General features: G+C 36.9%; 1 protein-coding gene across 4 annotated transcripts in view; it reads right to left on the bottom strand.

Moving 5' to 3' along the window:
- Positions 1 to 24200, bottom strand: part of LOC139766935 (glutamate [NMDA] receptor subunit 1-like) — a 90092-nt gene that overhangs the window by 10583 nt on the left and 55309 nt on the right. For 2 of the 4 annotated variants that reach the window (XM_071695995.1, XM_071695996.1), the window contains exons 8-14: positions 22659 to 22832; positions 20935 to 21051; positions 16886 to 17054; positions 9471 to 9536; positions 5289 to 5390; positions 3069 to 3315; positions 531 to 688 (exon numbers count right to left, since the gene is read on the bottom strand). In XM_071695995.1, coding sequence (XP_071552096.1) covers positions 531 to 688; positions 3069 to 3315; positions 5289 to 5390; positions 9471 to 9536; positions 16886 to 17054; positions 20935 to 21051; positions 22659 to 22832 — 1033 coding nt within the window. The remainder of the gene's footprint in view (positions 1 to 530; positions 689 to 3068; positions 3316 to 5288; positions 5391 to 9470; positions 9537 to 16885; positions 17055 to 20934; positions 21052 to 22658; positions 22833 to 24200) is intronic. The other 2 variants (XM_071695997.1, XM_071695998.1) reach the window with 1 other exon arrangement.

Raw genomic sequence — 24200 nt, 5'->3', positions numbered from 1 at the left:
ATACAAATCCCATTACATATTCAAACTATAAGAATAAAAATGTTGAAACTGCAGATGCTCCAAGAGGAATAAGTTGTTGCATTACCTCCTAGAAACACAAATAATCATTGGTAAGCATCTGGACAGGATGTTTCAGCACTTACCCTATATATCTGGATCCTATGGTCCTTCCAAACATCTCTTAACTTTCAGAGTAGCTATCATTTAAGCAGCTTCATTTCTAACTCCCACCCATTTTCCAGATATAAAATCTATCTGAATACCTTGATATCCTTACCATATCACTTCACTAGAGATCTTGAATTGCATTTTTGCAAAGTCTGTGACACTTAAAACTGAAAACTGGAAGAATTTTAAGACTAAAGGAAAAAAAATCATCTTCCAAAGTATATTGTGGTATGCAGAAGCCTTTAATGCAATGCTCTTAAAAATTCCCTCATGAATTTGCTGAAGAATAATTTTCTCAAAATCTACATCACTTAATAGAGGCTGCAGCACTTCAGCAAATATGGTAGTCATAAAAGTCACACCTTTCTCTCTAAGATGGTGATTCCTTGGTACTTGAAAGGCTTGGAGAACTCAATAACCTGGGCTCGCTCAGGGTTGATGGTGAGAGGTGCCACAATCATGTCGGCCCCGTGGGTTTGGTTCACCAGCTGACCAATCAGACCAGTCCATTCCTTCTTGCCTGAGAGACAAGGGTTTTGAAATGAGATAGTCCTTGTTTCTAGAACATGTTTATGGATTAGAAGTGAAAAGAAGGAATGAATTAATTCATCTAATCTATGGATCAAGAACATGAAAAAGTTGAAGTGAGTTCATTAAAACATTTACTGTTGCATATTGCTAAAAACATATTCAGATTTTTTGATTGCAGCTTCATCTCTAGTCTTTATACTTTCAACCCTAACTTCTCAATGAATAGGTACAATATTCCCTTTCCTCTTCCCCACATCAATCCTGAACTCTCCTGAACCTTTAGTTCTATCATCCACATGGGTCCTATACCATTGTCATCAATCATTTCATTAATGTATTTGCTCCACCTTTTATAGGCTTTCTTTGTCACTGATTATCTTCCTGATTTGTATCATATGGCCTTGCTTTTCATACCAATTTCCCCTCTGCACTTTTGTATATCTTACAAAAAAGCTAGTTATTCCTCCTTAATTTCATTATTCATTTTCAGAGACTTTCATTTACTTTCCTCTTATTTCTAACTGCAACTTTTTTCTCTCTTATATAATATCAGAATTTAAATTTTCACTTTTGTTATCCATTCTTCATTATTTTCCAAAAAACAGCTCTCCTGTTACAGTCTTCCTCACCTGTCACCTGCCTTAAATCCTCAGTATCCTATGCTGTTTCTCTCATTCCAAAAGCTACTCTTACACTGCCAAACACCAATGAAGCAGCTTCTATCAATACACATGTCAAGCACTTTCTCATTACCTAAGATTCACATTATACCATTTCGATATCTCTAAATTCCTTATGTATCGTGAAGGAGATTTATGGGGCACATCAACCAATCAACATTTGAAAGAAACAAGATTGCAAGAAATGAATATTGGACAATGAGGAAGAAGAGGAACACTGAAAAGAGTACTGTGGCCAAGGAAGGGGAAAAATCCAGAGCTTTTATAGAAATTCATGAGGAGTGAATTGTTGGTTAAATGGCAGCTGATCAAACCAAGGGATTCAAAGAGAAAAGCTGTACTGAGTGACCATATGCAGGGATCTAAATGTCAGTTTCAAAAGTGTATTCACATTATTGAACACTATAATCCCAACATCAATGAAATAGGATGGGAAAGAGGACTTAGAATGCGTTGAAACTGAAAAAACAACAGAAGCATACTACTAAAGGACCTTGATTCATACAAGGGACATGATCTGATGAAAGCCAGTCCAAATAAATGCAAAATAACTTGAATGAGACAGAGTGAAAAAAGTTCTCAACAGGATTCTGATGTAACAAAATACAAGCTACATTAATCTATATGTGGATGGAACTTTGGGGTTGACAATGTACCTAATATGTCGCCAGAATACTATCTTCAAAGAATCATAAAGAAGTTAATTTGTCTGATGGCAAATATCAAAACTGAATTAAATACATGGGTAAAAAAAAATCTTCAGCAAGCTATTCACAAAGTACATTAGACCCAGATTAATCTATGTTCCTAAAGTTTGGTCACAGCATCTACAAAAGGACAAAGAACTCACAGAAAAGGTTCAGATGTTACATGACATAAGAAAACAGTTACATGGAGAGGTTAGATGTAAATATGCCAAAATGAAAAACAAAAGAGTAAGGGCAGACTTTGATCATAATCATTGTCTAAACTAGCTTGACAACGTTGACAGTGAACACTTCTTTAAAACTAGCTTGACAATGCTGACAGGGAGCAGTCAGAGTAAAAGAATGAATGGAACAAATTAAGTACTGAAAATGTGAATGATGACAGTATATAAAAATTTAAAAAGTTATGAAATAAAGGTCAAGAGATAAGCTGCAAAAGGGCTGAACTCCCATTACATTCATTTTAAGTCTAATATAACTGAATTCATTTCACTAATAACTTACAGCTTAAATATTTCCAGTAAACTATCTTATCAAACCAATTCTATCTCATCAAAATTCCCATACCTTCATTTGAAAAGCCATATATATACAATCTAAACAGGTTAATTTCACAATCATCACTCCGTTTAAATGTTCCACCAACCTTTAACAGTCTCACATATACCTAACTTAATTATCATCCTTTAAAACATGTACAACTTTTATCATTCTTTTCATTTCATTTGGGATTATTTATGTAAAAAGTAAATTCACAGTTTTATGACTTCAAACAACTAATCAGTAATATCATACCCTTTTTCCAGCATCACCGAGGAACTGAGTGTATATTCTTTCAACCATGTTACTGTTTAATCACGGCAAAATGGAATGTTTTCATTGGTTCATTCCTTAAAAGTGTTGATGACTAAAGCATTTTAATGTGAGCCATGAGATTTAGGAAACTTATAAGCTTAACAGTTAAAACTGCATGCTACTTTACCTGTCTTTTCATTCATCTGAAGAGAACCAAACTGGCCATCAGGAGAAAGAGCAAGTTCAAAAGTAAAGTTGATCTTGTTAGCAAGTGTGTTGAGCAAGTCGATGCAATAACCACTACAGCAGAACAGGTCAGCGCTTTCCCCTGAGGTGTTGTACCAAGGGCAGAGAACTCGGCCACCACCCAAACATTCTGCTTTGCTTTCAATCCTCTGTGTGGTCACAAATGGTTTCTCCTCAATAGTCAGGACCTAGGAACACAATGGTGAGGTTAGATAAACATCAGCTGCAGTGTGAAAAGAATGAAAAAAAACGATCATGCTATCTCATTTTAGTAAACAGATTAATCACTTTAGTTTTCTTTTTTCATTTAGTACAGCCTAATAGGTACCTGTAGAAGTGGCCTCTAGAGGGAGCAATATAACATGTATATATCATCCATATCACTCTATACTGAGCATATACTGGGTCAACAGAACAGTGTTGATCAAAAGAAGTGCGTTCAAGATGGGGACAGTTTTAAAAGTAAAAATGTGTCATGATGGAAACAAATGTAACAAAAAATAAATATTACAACAATATGGAAAGCACTGAAATTTCTAATCTCATAGGTAAAGGAAGTATGAAAAAAGGAATGTAGTCAACTCAACACTAAATGAAAAAAAGGGCAATGAAATCCAAATGCAACTTTTAACTACATTACTTCTGCACCTTCAGACTGTAAAGTCATTGTCATATACAATCCATTTTTTCCACTGCCATTATGTGACTTTGATGTCTCAGTCATCCTCAACCATATATTTTTCTTCATAGTCATGGGCAAGTCAGTGCAATACACCCATACTGAGTATCAGCTGATGCTTTATGTGTGCTCAATACTGGACAGAATCATTTCAGCAAAGTTAAAAGAGTATCATCATAATTTCTGTCAAAGTCATTGCTGTTACTGTGATAATGTGATAGAGGAAAAACAAAACTGACACAGACTTATTAAGTTATTCAATTGATTTGATGGATTAAACTTGTAAAGCCCCATAGAGAATAGTTCTCCTCATCTGCTCTACAAATCTAGATTACAGAAGCTGTAAAATCAAAGGAATGAATTATACATAAATTGTCTGTATAATAAATAATGCATTTTTAGAATTTTGATAATTGTCTGATGAACAGTGTAACTATAAATCACATCTACATAGCTTCTCTTTTGCAACTTATCTACACCATATATTTTCTTTTTTCTTCTTTCCTTCTTTCACACTATTCGCCATTTCCCGCATTAGCGAGGTAGCGTTAAGAACAGAGGACTGGGCCTTTGAGGGAATATCCTCACCTGGCCCCCTTCTCTGTTCCCTCTTTTGGAAAGTTAAAAAAAAAAAAAAAACAGAGAGGGGAGGATTTCCAGCCACCCGCTCCCTCCCCTTTTAGTGGCCTTCCACGACACGCAGGGAATACATGGGAAGTATTCTTTCTCTCCTGTCCCCAGGGATATGTCAGGTTTTATCATGACCCGACAAGATGAAAATACTGGGATTAAAGTAGGTTAAAGACAAAGGACTTTTAAGAAGCCAAGAATCCAAAGTCACACTGAGGCATGAGATGTCTTGCCCAAGTTCTGAACCAGAATACCAATCTTTTCATTAGGTGAGACATAATAACATTTACAATACTTATGACAATGCATTTAGATCATGAAAAATACATTATTATATGGTGATACATATCACTACAATACTACAAATACCATTTCAATATATCCTAAGACCCTTTATGGTCTTGATGCAACTACCATAAAGTAGACACCGAGCACTTACTACTCAATTGCCCTGCACTCTCTGCACATAGACACATACAGATCACAACACTTTATGACCTGTGGTCCCATCCAATGGATATGGCCAGCTTCTTGAATGCCGCAGGGACTCATAATGATAGAAGAGACTCCTGGGCCAGAAAAGCACTGTGTGATATGAATGATTTATGAAACTATATGCACTTAATCTTCTTTCTTGCATTAATGATAAAGCAATTAAAAGTAACAAAAATGTATGTGTTTATGAGCATGACTGCATAAACATCAAGTTTTGACTGAAATGCTACTGATAAAGGAATTGAATACAGAATAGACAGAATGTTATTCAAAGTCATTACTGTATAAGAGACCCAATACTGCTCTCTACCTCATTCTCTCACTAGATATCCAATAAAACATGTCAAGTCCACTGACCTTAAGTCTGGTGGGAATCATGTATCCTTGGGGCTTGATAGTGGTGTTTCCAGGCCACACGATGGCGTTCTCGTTGATTTCTAATGTCATGGACTCCTTCGTCTAGTAGCAGATCAAATAAGTTCATACAGAGATGAATTTGGTCACAGCAAGTTGGGGTACAAGATAAGAAAAAAAAACTAAAGGTTTAGTTGAATAACTAAAGCAGACTGTTTCATCTAAAATCAAGAGATAAGGAACAGATATGTAACTAAGCATAGAAAAATATTAACAGGACTTATTAATTGTGTTTAACCTTATGCTTTAAGATTAAAACCAAAAAAATTATTTTTGATTTGAAAATGCATTAAAGTTTAAATTCAGTACATTTAATCATTATTCAGCTTTAACTGAAGGCACCATTATACTCCATTAAAAGAACATCATCTGCCAATGAACAAATTCACAAGAAACTGCATCAACTCTACAAAAACATTCTGTACCTTCTTCAAAAATAAAGTCTTAGAAATGAATCTGGGAGGAAATATGCTTCATAAAAGCAAAGTAAAACATAAACTTCACTGTAACAAAACAAAACTTGAAGTTTGAGAATAGAGAAGGTACAGTGACTAAACACTTCATATGCTATAAAAATATTATTGAAATACACTTTCAAACTAAATTTGACTTTAAAAAAATGTTCTGTTAATGTGCTAATCTTGCATTTTAGTAGCTTTATATATGTCTACCACTGAGGAGGCAAATGATATTACATAGTTTTAATTGTGCACCGGATTATTAAGTTATTTTTTTTTGCATTGGATCACCCTTGATAAGAACAATAGGCAAATATGTTTCCTTTCCATTCTCATGAGCATATTGTGTATTAAACATAATCTTTTACACAATATATTTAAATATAATAGTATAATTATATTGATCTTCCTGGTGATTAACTTAGTAGTCCTTAAGTATAATAACTTATCTTTTAGATCTCCACTAGGCATGCTTTAAATATAGTACTGATTTTGCCATGATATGAAGCTGTTGAAATATTTAAATAAGTAACACAATACTAACTCTCACACCAAATAAGTAAGTACTGCAGGCTTCTGATAATGGGCCAGAGTTTTGGAACACTTGTCATGCCACAGATGGCATGTATTATAGCTGGCATTCAGCAAATAATTCAATAGGTGATGATTTTAAAAAAGTTGCCTTGCATCTGTGAATGACAACACTCATATTAGATATTTCAAATCACTATGTTAACAGAATTGAAATTCAGCTCATCTACCTTTTTTCTTAAAAACAGAAACACAACCACTGTAATCTCAGTCTACCAACGTCTCTTCCAGGCTTCCCTTTCTTTCTTTTTTTATTTTAATTAGGAACATTTGTACAGGTAGACATCCAAAAAGTAATCAAAAACAGCTTCTATAACTAGGATACTGAAGCAGGCTAACTTTATGCGTCTGCAGGTAAGAGTTCATTTCCTTGCATTCATTTATCTATAATGACCTAAGAACCCTTTCTAAGAAAGGGTCCTGGTGCTAACCAGAACATCTCTACCAAGGGCTCCTGCAGCCCAAGGCAGCAGTTCACCCAGTCATACAGACAAGACAGTACTCCATTTTGTCAACTGACTATGATACAACTTCAAGCCTGGCATCTCCTTTCCTTGTATTTACCAAAATAATCAAAATAGACTTGCACACATCATGAATTCTTTATGAACCCTTTGCAACAGCCAAGATAATATGAGATTATTGCAGTTAAAGTTTCTATCATAAAGGTAACTCTTTTGAAGTCTTCGTTTTCTGGCAGAATCAGCATTGAATAATAGTTCAAAGAAATACCTTCATCTTCTTGAAGTTGCACTATCATACATTATTGTGACTTAGAATCTGTGTTCTTAAATTTGCTTTATACAGATAAAGCATGCACAAGTAAGATTTCAAAGACAATATACAGTATTTACTGAGTAATTGGTTACATATTTTTAACAATGCGCTGCAAGCATTATGACCTTTAACATTAGTAAGAAACAGAATTTATTAAATCAAAATATAGCAAATGCTGTTAATAAACCTTACACGCAAACAAGATACGGGCAAGGCAAAACACTGAATAGTTGGGGAATCATTCCACATACAGCAATATCTATATAACAAAGTTTGATTGGCAGACATCAACATAAAATAGCATAGTAGGCATTCATGCATGTAAAAACATGCAGAATTACATTTTATGACATGCTAATGCCAGGATCTTCATAGGTAACCTGATATAATGTATACAGAAATAAAGAAAAATCTATAACCTTGAGAAAATTTGTTAAAATAATTAGCATTATAACATAAAAGTGCAGAATTAGTATTACATATAAATATTGAAAGCCTAATCAAATATAAGCAGTGACAGAACATAACAGGCAGCATGAAGGGCCATTTCTCACTTGCCCCGAGGTGGAACATGGCATCTACCATACTAGGAAGAATTAGAGTGATGCAGAGTCTGGCTCCAATTCCCAGGAATCACTCAGGTTAGAGGAATATCCTTTTTTCTTCAGTCATTAATTGGTCTTCATATTTACTAACAACTAGCCAATCAGGGCCTAAAATCTTTGTTAACCATATTGTAGCCCAAAAGTAATCTAATATTCATACATAATATATTGACATCAGTAGATCATTTACTTTGTTCCTGTATCACATCTCTTTGCTAATATACCCCCTGACTAGTCATTTGTGTAGTAAAATGAGGCCAATCTTTTTATGTTACATTAAAACAATGGTGGTGACTCAAACCAAAAGATATCCTACAAACTTATTCCCAAAACTTTGATTGCCATATCATAATAAATATTAGTGTCAGTATCATCAATATGACCATGATGTAAACTATTTCAGCAGCCGAGAGCACCTTACAGTTTGTTACAGTACTTCATACAGCCAGGTAAGCTTACTCTCAAACTATTTCTTAAACATATGCTTCTATCATTATGAGTTTCTGTTGTAAATTCCTGTCTTGATTCGCCCCTTGCTTTTCTAAGTTTAGATTTTTTTCTTATCTGAATCACTTGACATTGTCTACTTTTCCAAATTACTGATGACTTAAAGTTACCCGACAAAGCCCACACTTCTGACTGTCTTTAAAGCGTCTGTATCTATTGCTATATACATCAGATACAAAAGTAAGGGGGAACCCAAACCAGTGAATAAGAAATACATAATGATATTCAGTTGTGACACAACATTATTTCTGCTAATACATTAAGACTGACTCTACATTATCATCCAATGTGTAAATGCTATGAATTTAAACATAAGTAAGATTTTTGGGGACATAAAACTATATCCAGTACCTGAGGCAAGAAATGAAAGGTGTCTCCATAGAGGTTCATGAAGATAGGTGCTACACACACTCTGTTGATGAATATTTGAAACAACTTGCACATAACCAGTAGAAATATAAGGTGGAGGATAAGAAGCTACCAGGACACACTTTAGAGAACCACCAAACTTCATGAATATTGCCACTGTAATGTTTACTAACAGGTCCAGTGCTGCCAGGCTGGGGTCACGTCACTAGTGCAGCAGCAGGCTTAAACGAGCATTTGGCCTGAGTTGGTCTGACAGGGCAAGATGGGCAGTCTGTAACCACATCACTATTGCACTTTTTTTTTAAATATACCATGGGTGGTGTCTACAAATAAAAATGTAAAAGAAATAACTTATCTATGTCTTATTTTTCTATTTTGACATAAAAAAGTTTTATTTAATTTCTGTGGAATCTGATACAAAAAATTTTGTATATCAATCCTAGAATCAAAGTTTTAATAGGGCCATATTATTCCACATTAGAGTCACTCTAAAATGTGAATTTGGCCTAGCAACGGAATGTGGGTGCCAATGGTTTCCTGCTTTTTTCAAGCAAATACACAGAACTCCCTGACTGATGTCATATCATCCTTGGTATACTTTAAGAATGATCTTTCTCATTTACTAGCAATGATAATTAATGCAAGTCAAACAAAAATGAGAAAGTAATACTGATCATCAAAATTACAGCTTAAAAGCAAGTGTGTGCTTAAAATAACGTGAACACTCAGTAAGGTCTATGTCTGCCTGACCTGGTGTGCCCACTGTAATAATCAGTGTCCCATCTTGCCCTGTGGCTGTGGGAGGAGCCTAGTATTACCTTCGGCTGCTGTGTAGTGGTGCCCAAGGTCTTTCCACCCTCCTCTTTCCCTGCACCCCGCGGCCGCTGCCAGAGAAAACAGTGAACCTTAGCCAGGCTGACTGACGCTCGCCTGCCCAGCACTGCCCGTCACTGAACCGAAAGCTTTTTTTCCAGGCATTATATTTCAGGAATGCCAGAAATGTATTATGCTCTCAAGGTTCATTAAGTGTCATTTCATGTCATTCTTGCACCCGACTATCACTTCCTGTGCCACTATCACAGACCTTGAGGGAAGGAGCCTCTGCATGACACAGAAATGCACTGCACTCGAACCCTTCACGCAAACTATCATAGTATCGCATTAGGGAACACAAAATAATACAACACTTGATAATGAATAAAGATTATCTGTAAGATGAGATAAACTATACAAGTAATAGTGAGAATAATTTAACAAGGATCTCCACACCATATGTATCTTCACATTACTGACATTACCTTCACATGTTATGTACTACCACAAAATGAGAGCTCTTTTAGATTTAACATAATACTATACTTACTCATAAGTCATAAGTTTAACAGATGTATGTGTGAAAAAGTCATCAGTCAACTGATATAACATCTGATATATAAAGTCATATTTCAATGATATTTCTGAAATAGACTTTCCTTATTCATATGAGCTGTAACCTACAAGAGCACACTAGAACCCAGTTATACCTCAACCAATTGAATAGAAGATGGGTTTATACAGTAGCATATTACAAACAAAACACAGAATGAATATCTGTTGAAATTATGCCTTTTTGTATAATGGAGAAAGCTTTGAAATGGTAGATACATAAATCAGTAAACAAAATATAAAAGTTTGAAAATACATAAAAAAACAATGAAATATTTAGTTATAACTTTCATTACCTGAAGCTAATGTCTATCAACACTTTGTTCCACTAAGTGTGGGTCATGGTTTCTCTCCAGCCAAAACTGCTTCAATGGAGACTTAGAAAGGCATCGGTAATCATGTAAGAAAAATCCATATCCAAAGACACCCTCCCATTCCTTTGATAGAAGGGGTGAACCTGAGGCTCATGGGCTGTAGCAGTCATCCCTTTCCTCTGATCTTCCATAACTTTGATCCCAAACATTGAAATAAATCATATACAACTGGTTCATTCTTCTTTTATCATTTCTTGTAGAATTACTGTTGTATTAGTTACAACCAACAGTGATGTCCAAGATATAAACATTTAAAGGAACTTTCAGGGATGGTAAGCATACCACACCTTAAAAAAGCATGAGGCTTATCAGCCAAAATCAATGACCCTTCTTATAGAATCTGAGCTATGATATACCCTTTCACCTAGCTCGGTCTATTACAGCATGGGAGTACTTATTACCCAAATGATATTAGCAACCATCTATTTATCAAGACACTGTAATGAACACCTGGGCTTCACGCTTGCTGCTTACTGCAAGGATCAATATCTTAGGAACACATTCTCTAACAGCAGTGTTCACCACTATATCAGAATCATATTCAAAAGAAATATTCGTAAATCTACAAAACCCACGTTTTTTACCCATAATATTTTCTACTACAATGTCAGCTATTATACCAGTTTTAATTGTATTCTACCAAAAATTTTCTTACAGATGTTTCCATTTCATGGTGCATTACAATGAAACTTTACAGTATTCAGACTACCTAATGGAGTAGAACCAGGTGGTTACAAATTTGATCACCAGACCGCTTTGTGATAAAAAATCACACTCTTTTAAAAAAGCTGGTTAATGAAAGTGTGCCATGAAATTTAACTGCATGATGCTAAAGTTCATGTAGGTGAATTATCAGACATAAAAATGAAGGTGCCTAACTTAAAATATCTATGTCATCTATTATTTATACTAACACAACAATGGTTACACTTGGAAATCAACTGGAATCAGGTCTTATGGAGACAGTACTAGTACTAACAGGAAACAAATAGGTAATTGAATAGCAATTGGCCATATCACTTTGGTTTCTGCCAGTCTTTGCACTTTTTTGAATCACTTTCATTTTTTCATTCAGCAAGATCCTTCTGCTTTAGAGAAGTGCTACCCAAAATTTGATTTGTGTATCACAGCTCTGAAAAGAGCTATTTGATTGCAAACAGATATCCAGTTGTCGCTGCAGAACACCTGAGATGAGATACCATCAGGTTGCAAAGGTTAGAAGCAAGTGATATCATACCCAAAAATAACTCTGCTTTTTTACAGTGCAGTAATACATGTGTACAGGATCCATTATGGGCTTTGGTTGGTCAGAACAAATGCTCACACTGTATAGGATGTGTTCACAAGTGTATACTAACTATCTGCACACATGTATGACAATGAACAGGTGAGCAGTGGCATCTGAGACATTCTAGGATGGTTAACTTGCACACTCCTGTAAGTAACCTTAGAAAGAGAAAGGCTGGTCAGAATCTACACCATACAGGTGGCCACTAGATTTGAGCGATTCAAGCCATATATTTTCTTTAAATCTAATAACCTTTCTCACCTTGGTAAGGTCACATTAGAAACAAATGACCAACAGCCTCACTTGCACAACTCAAATAGTTATTTGTCATGCATGGTACAACAAAACCAGAGCTCACCATCCACAGCCAAGCCCTAGAGACTACTTTATAGTTCATCCTTATCACAACATCTACCCTAATTCAACCCACTGACGGCACATTCCTCCCCCCCATCACCAATATATCACACTGATTAAAGTCATTCTGTCAAATGCATGCCCCTCATCCTCAACATTCACACCCAAATACATCAAAGGCCCCTCCACTTTAGAGAGACTAAATCTGAGTGGTCAACCACATTGCTGGTCAGAGTACAGTAGTGGGTGAAGTGGAAGTTCTCACTGTATCAATAATCAATATCAGTTGATCTTATATAGTCTTGATGAACAATAGACTTATAATTCACTTTTAACATTTATCTATAGAGATCTAAATTGATTTTTCCAATAACCCAAAGAGACATTTTTAAAATGTTACTGATGAAAACTTACAATCACACCTGAAACACCAACTACACTGCTGATATACAAATGACATATTTTTAACAAATATTCAAATACCAGTTTTTCATACTGTGAAATTTGACTATGCCTAATGAAATTACTGCAGTTAAACAATAATACCTCATTTTAAAGTTAGTTTAAAAAGTAAGAAAATAAAAAAGCCAACTTCAGAAAACTATCTTTCAAATCAAGAAAAATCAAGGGTCATTGTGGGTTTCTATGAGCCTCAGTTACTGATTCACTCCTACATACTTAGTATTAAAGATCTTTCATCTTTTGAATAGACTTTGTATTCATGATGTAATTTATATATTTCTAATACCATGCTAAGGTTAGAAAAAAAAAATCCCTTATTGGGTGGTGATAATATTCACTACTTCCACATCAAGACATCTTGAACTAGGATTTTCCTTTAATGCATCAAAAAATCAGTCTCAAGACCAAGATACAAAAAATTTAGTAATTTCAGTAAGCATCATAAACTCATTCCCCATACCATAGCCTCAAAATAAGAAAAATTCAATGCACTGAGGAAATTAATGCTAATATTGGCAACAGCACATCTGTTGTATGATGCTATTTCCACAAAGTAGCCCATCCTCTATCCCAAACTTGAAATGCCTCCTTGGGTACACCCAGAGAGTTCAGCGGTCATTCGCACACAGCTTCTTTACTGACTTTCTCTGAAACAGGTACTGTACTACTTTGCTATCCAGAATGCCTTGTGTACTGCTGAATGCATAGCAAAGATTATCTCGGCTGAGATGGTGTCCTATACCACATCTACTAAATCTTTTTCCCACCAGTCATGGTTTGATTGCTCCTGCTTTGATGCCTGTCACATCAGATAAGGATCATACCAAGCTATGAAACTTTCTTCCCCTGAAACCCACTCTGCTTTCATATCTACCTGGAATCAATGCAAAGCAGTTCTTTGGAATGTTAGGTACACCTTCATTAAAAGGAAGTCTGTTAATTTAACTACTATCAACAAATTTATTTGATTCTTAACCAAAAACATCTCCAATAACTTATGCAATCTTTTTCTTCCCTTCTTGCATGGTCAATCTTTGTGGTACCTTATATTCCTCTAATTCAACTATGGATGATTTTGTTTCTATCGCTCTGCCTCTATTTCCACCTCATGAACCTATGCCATCTCCTGTATTTTCCTTGCGCAGGGTCTTTCAAGTACTCTTCCAGCTCCAGTTGGACAAGGTGTATGGCACAGATGTCATACTTCCTAATGTTCTCTATACCTCTGAGGTAGCTCCTATCTTTGGTCACCAATTTTGCATTTATCCAAAAACCCAGATGTTTCCTTCCTTTGGAAGAATGCCTTGGTGCAGCCAAACCCTAGGAAAGGAATCTGCTCTAACACCCTCTATCATCCCACTGCTCCCACTTCTGCTACTTCCACTCTTCAAAACTGTCCTTACTTCTAACTTTCTAAAACACCTAATTATCTAATCCCCTCCTAATAATCACCAGTAAAGATTTTGCAATGCTTAGTCTACTAGTGATCTCCCCCATGTGACTAACTTATAGCTCTTATAAATCAAGAATTTTGGTAAAACTTTTGTCATAGTCCCTGACAACTCCAAAGCATTCAACAAATCATGACATAACTTTGCTTTTTAAACTCCTTTCCTCCTTTTTTTCTCTCTATTTCCTTGTGCTTAGTCCCCTCTCTGACTGTTCTAAAGCAGCAGCTGTTGATACAGTAACTTTCTCCACATCCTATCAGCAGTGGAGTTCCTCAGGGTTCTGTCATATCACCTAATCTCTTTCTTCTCTTCATAATTAACTTGCCTCTTCTACTCCTATCCCTACTCATCCTCATTTTTCCTCCCCTTTTCCATCTAATAATTGTTCTCTTTCTCATACCAAACACATATCCTCTCTCAATTCAAACCCATGCAGTGTCTCAAACTGGAAAAGCAGCAGCCCTGTTAAATCTAAGTGTTAAAATGCATTTTTTCCCCTATATCTCTACCTAAGAATCATTTGTTTTCCTCTGTTCATTTCTAAAACATCACAATTCAACCCTATAATTCAAAGTCTGCTTTCTAAAAGCTGGGAGTCTTGTATGTGTGCTGCAATTCTTTTTCTTGTGGGTATATATTTCCTGTTTGCAGGGTTTTATACACCCTGCAATGGAATATTGCTCATACATCTGGAGTTGCTCTTCCTCCAACTCTTTATCAACCAAGGTGGAATCAAAAGTCTTCCATCTCAGTGATGCTGCTTTTCTCTCTTTTCTAAAAGTATGAACTTAACCATTGTTTTCATGAGCCATATGGACCCACAGCTGAATGCCTTTGAGATTCAGTTCTATAGACACCTGCGGAGCTCTGATTAATTTCTACTCTTTTTGCTCTCATTTCATTTCTTTCACCTCCCACCAGTGTCTCACCTGACTGGGGCATGTTTTGCCCATGCCAAACTGCTCATGAAAAAAAAAGAAAAAAGGCTGCTACCATTAATTTGCAAATGTGTTAAACACTGTAGCAGGGAAACTGTCATATATGTCTGGAACTAAATACGTTAGACTTATCCTTCAATTCATCCTCTAAAGAAATCATTATAATTTTTTTTCATTTACATATAACTCAAAAGTTTGATGGAAAATTCCTTTGAGGCAATGAAGGAAAACTTTGAGCTTGCAATCAAGAAATTTTACTTTCTTTTTACCTAAATTGAAATGCTGTATGGTATCTATCTATATCTCAACCACTTGTTCCAACTGGAACTCCCTCAAGGGGGTAGCCGTGGCAATAGATTCTACATAACTAGAGACCTCCAGTGCCACTTCTTAGCCTTTTGTGCCTTACCCTTAACAGGCCATTAGCAGAGGGCAACTCTAGTACAGTGTCTGCAGGTTAATTGAGCTAATATTACAAATTTTGTCTACATTTCACTTAATGCATTTCAAGTGTTGTATTCAATAAGGTCATATGACTCTGTCTCAGCAGGGGTAATGTTATGCATCCAAGCATAACATGTTAGCACTACATACATTCTATAAACACCTGTGAAAGTTTCTTGAAAGCACCATATTAGTTACCTATCACACTGCCAGAGAGCTGCTATTACAGCAGTGCATTTGATGCACAGAGAGCAAAACAAAATCTAATATAACTATTTCATAATCTTAGTCAACTTTGCCTGAGAAAATTCGACTGTATTTCAATATATGGGGTTGATTACTGGAACTGTGAGGCTCTGAATAATGATTTCACATACAATGAGTACTCCTCTTTTTACATGAGTCATATACAATGCATTCTATACTAAAAAGTGAACTAGATCATTTTAAAATCAAAGCACTGCTTGGCTTATAACACAAACTGAAACACTTGTCTCTGTTACAAAAGTGAATATTAGAGCTATATGAATGCTTAAGATTTTGTACATTTTGGAGGTAAAGATTAAAAGTTTGTCTGCTGTTATGGATGTGGTAGTTCCATATCTCAGAATAATCACATAAGGAGCCTTTCAAAAGCAGAAACCCACATTCAGTGTGGTTGCCCATTAAAACATATCACATTGATTTATGCTATGAAAAAAAGTCAGTATATCTGGGTTCTAATGTTGTTATGGTAATGCCAGTATGCACAATGCATGTATCTCAAGTAATGTTGTTAAGTATAATCTTCAATCTTCTAATCTTCAGTATCACCCTCTGTCACTGATGTTCTCTCTCCTGGACACTTGGTGGATGCCAGGAACACTCTGGGGCTTCTTAAGCCCAGCAAATTCCACATCATGAAAAATTTGGGTATGAAACTCAAAGATGTTCATGAGAGACTGAAATTTTCCTTAACTATCATAGGAGAGAATAGATATGAACTGAAGATGAAATGCCTGACAATAGTACAAAACAGCCTTCTTTTGGTCAGATACAACAACAGAGAATCATAGTATGTAGTGATACTGAGGATGTATTTATTTGAATATACTGTGAATAATAACAGAATCTTATAGATTAATGAATGTATGACATTACAATGCCCTTTAATATATTAGTTTACTATAAAGCAGACAGAAAAGAGCAACTGAAATTAATTCTTACACTGTCATAGCGATTTAACTAATTCTGCATTACACCAAGTGAAAGTATTCATATTATTGCAATTATTCCATGAAAATTAATGACCGCTTTTGATTCTGCTGCTGTTCTCACCAAATTCTGACACAGTGAGTGGCTACGGTACTGAACACAGCATCTTCATGAGCATGGGTCTACTATACACAACACACTGATACAAGGACACATCTATGTTGAAATATGGGATATTTAATACACCAAAAATAAATCAGTACAAGAAATAAGCTGCTGCTGTTATATGTTTATGCTCACCTTATTATATTTATATTGCCCAACGGGGACATGATCTTTCCTCATGACCCCCGTTTCATTGAATTCCTGTATGTTGATAACATCATATTCAGCGTTGATTCGGTCACCATTCTCGTCAAAGGCAACTTTACCCGTGAGTCCATTTTTCAGGACTTGATCTAAAATGTACCTGAAATATAGGCATGGGGATGACATAGTTGAAAAGCATTAGTAGCACATAGAAATTAAAGGTTTCAAAAACAATTCTAGTGAAACAGAAATGCAAAAAGAAAATAAAGTGAACTAGATGAGTATATTCATGTTCTGTACCAACAGGAGAAGCATGGAGCAAGAAGAGATGAAGTAATGTCCAAATGAGCCAAACATAGAATCCAGTAATGCTTTCAAGGCACCTACTTGACACACGTCAATATCCATATGAAAAAATAATATTCTTTTTAGCAAATTTTGCTATTTCATTCTTGGCAAGAAATCTGAGGTTATGGTGGATCCTCACTCAATCCAGATCTTGATGAAAATAAAGATTTTTGTAATGAGACATGGTTTGAATCTTATCCACTATGCATCTTGAAGCTAGAGGTATGAGAAACAGGGACTTGTGAAGTAGGTATTCATCAGGATACAATGGATAAAGTATCAGGGACTAAGTATTATCTGTTGCACAGTTGGAGACTGGGAATGGAGTGATTTGTCAGTTCCGGGACTACTTAGATGAATTCCTTACCCAAGAGAAAGGGGTTCCTGGTGTTAGGAATTGTAAGAAGCTAAGGTGTTGGCAATCGTACCATGGTTTTGAAACAGAAAAAAAGGAAGCGAAGGCTACATGTTATCTGAGATGGAGACATCCAGGTTTCTACAAAATCTTTGAAGATCCTCCAGAATGACTGACATTCGCATGCTATCAAAGATCTGATGCAGTTTAATGTTCCCACACTGGTGTTGGAAGAAAAACAAGAGACTCCAGACATGTAATATCCAAGACTGAGCACTTTAACCTGTTGTGGTTAACAGGAGGAATGGAATAGGGACTAGATTCAAATACTAACTGAAAATGGGGAGCTAAGTCTATGCCCTCCAATATGGTGCTACCAGGGTCATCATGGGTTTCATTGGCATTACTGGAATACATACACTGGGAAAAGTGCATTGAATGTGGTGGCAAAGTGATCTATCTGAAGTGAAACACTCAAGTGTGAGGATCCATCAGAAGGTTGCCTGTCCTAAGGTAGCTTCCAAAGACAGGGATATGGTCCCAGACAGAGTGTTTGCCCATTTGCAAACACCCCTAAGGCACTTGGCTAACACTGTAAGTGAAAGGTCCTGTGCATATAAGAGTATCTTCCTCTCAGTATTCAGGGGAAACTGGCACATTCCCTGCTTGTAAATTTACTGGATTTCTCCATGATAAAATTGTTGCCTCTTCCTCAGGGAATTCCATCCAAACCTGAAGGTCTGAAACTGGACAGCGCAAGGTAAGAAAGGACAAGTTACTACATACAATATAATACAGCTTCTACTTTTACTGTTTCAGTCCAGACTTGGTGAATGATCTGTACAGATGGATAGTGATTTTGTCTGAGCATGTTTCTTTGTTTTATAAAGTTTAAAACTTGCAAAGAAAAGCACGAATTATACTGCTTGTTATGTCCTTGTGGTATGTACTTTTCATCAGTTTGGATTATGGTGCTATTGAACTGTTAGATGGATAGAAAGTTATCAAATGTGAAGTTTTGAAGCTTAAATACTATGTACTGTGTAAATTCTGACTTACCTGTCTTCCTGTAACTTATGTAAATTCTTTGGTGGCTGCATGAGATAGGTGCAAGCAAAATGGGTAGATGGTGATTGAACAATTAACACAGAATGCACTAAGTGGTCCATATATGCAGCACTGGTGTGAAAAAATCAATGTCTGGTCTATTTGTCTGTTGAATGCAGTGAGATGAAAGTTTGGTTGGCTGGTTCTATAGGTTGACTTATGAGAAATTTTACATAGGGATCTTTGGTGTAAGTGTTGGGCCAAGAAGGATGGTGGGTCCCGCAATCTATGAATCTATAGTAGTTTCAAGTGCTGGTCATGTTCTGTACTCGAAGAGTGTATCATTGAAGGAAGGTGACAGGGAGAAGGGAATGTAGGTATCTAATATGTTGTATTAAGAGTTATGCACTTTTATCCTTATGTATATGGGTGTTTATGATCTGAGAGTCTGAGAGTGGGATGCTGTGGTGCAGAAGTGTTATAAGTCCTCATCCTTGTTATATGTCCTGTCATACAGTTGTACTGTTCTCTCTCTTCTCTCTCTCTCTCTCTCTCTCATCCATTCCCGCCACTACTCCATCCCACAGGAAACAGCATTGCTACCCATTGCTTCAGTGAGGCAGCACTGGGAAAACAGACAAAAAAAGGCCACATTCATTCACACTCAATCTCTAGCTGTCATGTGTAATGGACCAAAACCACAGCTCCCTATCCACATCTAATCTCCTATAGACCTCTCCATGGTTTACCCCAGACGTTTCACATGCCCTGGTTCAGTTCATTGACAGTGCATCGACCCCAGTATGTCTCATCGTTCCAATTCACTCTATTCCTTGTCATGTTCTGAAAAAGGATTGGTGACTGGTAATATCTGGTTTAAAAAGAGGGACATACAAAAATATACATGGAAGAGTAGGGTGCAGTGTAAGCAGGAATTACTAAATCATGTATTAAATGAGAGGCAAGCAAAATAGAAACCCTTGGATGTGAAAGTGATGAAGAAGCTGATGGGATCCTTGATCATTACTTGGTGGACACATGAGTTAAGGTTTGTAAAGGTTTCTGGAAAAGAAGAAATGATATGAATGGGAAAAAGGTGGTGAAAGTGAGTGAGCTTGGAAAAGAAACTTGCAGGATGAGATACAAGGAAAGATTGAGTGTAGAATAGCAAAATGAGGGAGTTAATGAAGCAAGGGAAATGGTGAGAAATGGGACATATTTAAGGAAGTAGTGCTGTCATGTATGAACAAGGTGTGGCATGCAGAAGGTGGGAAGTGGGCATGTGAGAAACGATTGTAAATGGTGAGATGATGAAGTTGATAATGAACAAAAAATGACAAGTGTATTGCTGTAACCAAGGAAGAAGTGAGCAACTGGAATATGTACAAGAGAGTGACAAGAGGTCAAGAATTGTGCAGGGGCTCAAAAAGAGGGTGAATGAAAGTTGGGGTGAGGTTAATGGTGTGAGAAAAACAAGAGAACAAATGGAAGCATCAGTAAAGGTAGCGAGTGGGGAAGTGGTAACAGGCAGAGATGAGGTGAGGAGGGGATGGAGTGAGTACTTTGTAGATTTGTTGAATGTGTTTCAAGACAGGGTGGCAGATGTTGGGTGTTTGGGTCAGGGAGGTGTGTGAAGTGAAAGAGTCATGGCAAGTGATGTACTTCCCTGCCAATACCTTCCAAAAACATTTCTTTTCTCTTTCACTAGCACTCTAAATTTCTCATTCATCATTCACTACTTATTTTCATATGACCATGCATTCCATATGACCATAAGACGATGCATTCCACCTTCTGCATATTACACACATCACCTGCACATGTAAAGATATCTTCCCAGAAGCACTTACCACTCCCTTTGTTTAATCTAATCTCACTCTTCAATCACTCATTTAGCATCTCATCACACATGTCCCTTTTCCAAGCTCACTCATTTCACCACTTTTTCCTTGTGGATACCATTTCTTATTCACCTAAAATCACATTTTATCACACTCACCATCACCAAGATATGATGAGAGAACCCATCTTCTCTTCCTTGCATGTCAGTTAAGTAGCCTATAATCCCATAATGCCCGGTTACACCTACCCCGTTTACTCTCATGTACCTGTGTATACACCTTTTTTTGAATGAAATATTCGCGATCATAAATCCTTTTTCAGCACAAAACTCCACAGGGTGTTCTCATTTTCTTTTACAGTAGGTACCTCATGTTCTGTTAAACCTTCAACAGGATAGGGATGAACCAGAAAGATGTCGAGGGGTCAGACAGAAAATGTATACACTTACTGGAAAAGCTTTTTGCCAGTCTCCCAAGATGCACCAGTATTATTACAGTCCTTAGGAGGGGGCTCAGTTGTGTTCTGCTCCTCCCGTAGTTTCTTCAAGGCCATCGCCAGTATGTACCTGAGGAGGATAGGTTTCAGGATAAGTTACAACACAGCTCCCATCCTTGATGACGATGCAGATAAAAATATCTTACAATCCTTTACCTCTGAAAAAGTCAAATCAAGAAAAAGTTGAAGATATATGGAGTTCTTGTTCCCAAAAGTTTGCCATCCCAGAGAGTACTTAGAAATTATGAAGTATATATATGTAGCCCTCACTAGTGGTACAAAATTACGAAGCATATATATATATATATATATATATATATATATATATATATATATATATATATATATATATATATGTATATATATATATATATATATATATATATATATATATATATATATATATATATATATGTATATATATATATATATATATATATATATATATATATATATATATATATATATATATATATATATATATTTTTTTGCTTTGTCGCTGTCTCCCGCGTTTGCGAGGTAGCGCAAGGAAACAGACGAAAGAAATGGCCCAACCCACCCCCATACACATGTATATACATACGTCCACACACGCAAATATACATACCTACACAGCTTTCCATGGTTTACCCCAGACACTTCACATGCCCCGATTTAATCCACTGACAGCACGTCAACCCCGGTATACCACATCGCTCCAATTCACTCTATTCCTTGCCCTCCTTTCACCCTCCTGCATGTTCAGGCCCCGATCACACAAAATCTTTTTCACTCCATCTTTCCACCTCCAATTTGGTCTCCCTCTTCTCCTCGTTCCCTCCACCTCCGACACAAATATCCTCTTGGTCAATCTTTCCTCACTCATTCTCTCCATGTGCCCAAACCATTTCAAAACACCCTCTTCTGCTCTCTCAACCACGCTCTTTTTATTTCCACACATCTCTCTCACCCTTATGTTACTTGCTCGATCAAACCACCTCACACCACACATTGTCCTCAAACATCTCATTTCCAGCACATCCATCCTCCTGCGCACAACTCTATCCATAGCCCACGCCTCGCAACCATACAACATTGTTGGAACCACTATTCCTTCAAACATACCCATTTTTGCTTTCCGAGATAATGTTCTCGACTTCCACACATTCTTCAAGGCTCCCAGAATTTTCGCCCCCTCCCCCACCCTATGATCCACTTCCGCTTCCATGGTTCCATCCGCTGCCAGATCCACTCCCAGATATCTAAAACACTTCACTTCCTCCAGTTTTTCTCCATTCAAACTCACCTCCCAATTGACTTGACCCTCAACCCTACTGTACCTAATAACCTTGCTCTTATTCACATTTACTCTTAACTTTCTTCTTTCACACACTTTACCAAACTCAGTCACCAGCTTCTGCAGTTTCTCACATGAATCAGCCACCAGCGCTGTATCATCAGCGAACAACAACTGACTCACTTCCCAAGCTCTCTCATCCCCAACAGACTTCATATATGTAGGTATGTATATTTGCGTGTGTGGACGTATGTATATACATGTGTATGGGGGTGGGTTGGGCCATTTCTTTCGTCTGTTTCCTTGCGCTACCTCGCAAACGCGGGAGACAGCGACAAAGCAAAAAAAAAAAAAAAATATATATATATATATATATGTGGCCCCTCACTAGTGGTACTCACAAACTATCTGTGATGTGAGCATCTTCATCAGAGGCATTGACAAGCTTGAGGCCAATGGCTCCCGCTGGTACATATTCAGCACTGAGGGCTTGCTCCGTCACCACCCACACATACCCTCGACCGGTCATATTCATGTAGTTGGCATCATGAAAGATTGTTCCAGCATCCTCTTTGCTGCAAGGGAAATGATAAATGTTCAACAGTCCAGAAATACCTGTGAAATTAGGTTACAGTGTGGAACATAATCCACAACACCTGCTAGCCTGAGCAAGCAGGAGAGTGGGTAAGTATAAAGTACAAGTATCTTGATGCAGCATAAGGTATTAGGAGTGACCCAGGACCCCTGTCTTTACAACCTTTCAAACAGTCACAGATGGTCAGCACGCAGTACTGAATTTCATACTATCTGACAGGCATGCAAAAAAAAGACTTGGATGTGAATGAGCTGAGAGGGGCAGCTGGTGGTTTGTCTGATCATTATCTTGTGGAGGTGAGGGTGGAGATTTGTAGAGGTTTTAAGGAGAGAGGAAACATTATGGGCAGGAACTTTAATTTTGTAATCCAAATCCAATCTTTTGTATCCTTAAACATCTGTACGACAGATGAAGATCTTATTAACGATGACTTCAGTTCATTATTGGCATTGTTTAAACACACAGATCTAAAGGAAAAACAGATCCTTCACTTGCCACCTTCGCCACCTGCATGGCAATCCAGTCACACCTTTTTTTTCAATACATCCAGCCAAAATAAAATATTCAATGCTCCTCAGCTGATGGATGGAGCTAACATCAGCTTCAAGAGGAGATATAACCTCCACAAGTCTGAAACAGGAAGAAAGACTTGGCAGTTCACAGTCCTGCCCTTTGGCCTAACTGTACCAGTGTTGTTCACCAGCACATTAATAATCAGCACTTCACCCCTTACTTCTCTAAAGAGGGTGAACAGTCTGCAGTACCTGAATGACTTCTTATTCGTGGCCACATTGGAGGATGAATGAGAGCTTATTCAAACACAGTGCACTCGTTCCTTCAGGTATTCTGCTTTCTGATGAACAAGACAAAGTCACATCTAATATCAGCACAAAAGTCAGAGGAGGTTGTCTCTTGTGAAATAAATCTTAACATCAAGTCCACCTGACTACAGACAAAAACTCTTTCTCTTCTCCAAGAGACTTGTCCTAAAGTCAGTGGAAATTTGGAAAAAATTGACTTCACTGGTTATGAGGTCCCTTCAGTTTTTTCATATCTAAAGTGAATAAACCTCCAAAAGAGACCTTTTTCACCAAGTGAAATGAAGTCTACAAAAAAAATAAATCCTTTTATGGTTGTTTTGAGTGACTACATTCGACACTATTCCTACCATACCCACCTCTGGACCTCCAGGTTTAGATAGACACCCCTGACAAGAAAATGGTGGAAATTCACCATTGGGTTATGCAGACTAAGGTCTCTGACACTCAAAAAATCTTTCCCTTCATACCACCTTAATGGAACTGGTTAATGCAAAATCATTTCCCAAGTACCAGTCACTTTCCTTAGA

This window comes from Panulirus ornatus, chromosome 58 (assembly GCF_036320965.1).
Source record: "Panulirus ornatus isolate Po-2019 chromosome 58, ASM3632096v1, whole genome shotgun sequence".
NCBI lineage: Eukaryota > Metazoa > Arthropoda > Malacostraca > Decapoda > Palinuridae > Panulirus > Panulirus ornatus.
Note: the sequence above shows the minus strand (reverse complement) of the source record. Positions and strands in the feature narration are given on the sequence as shown.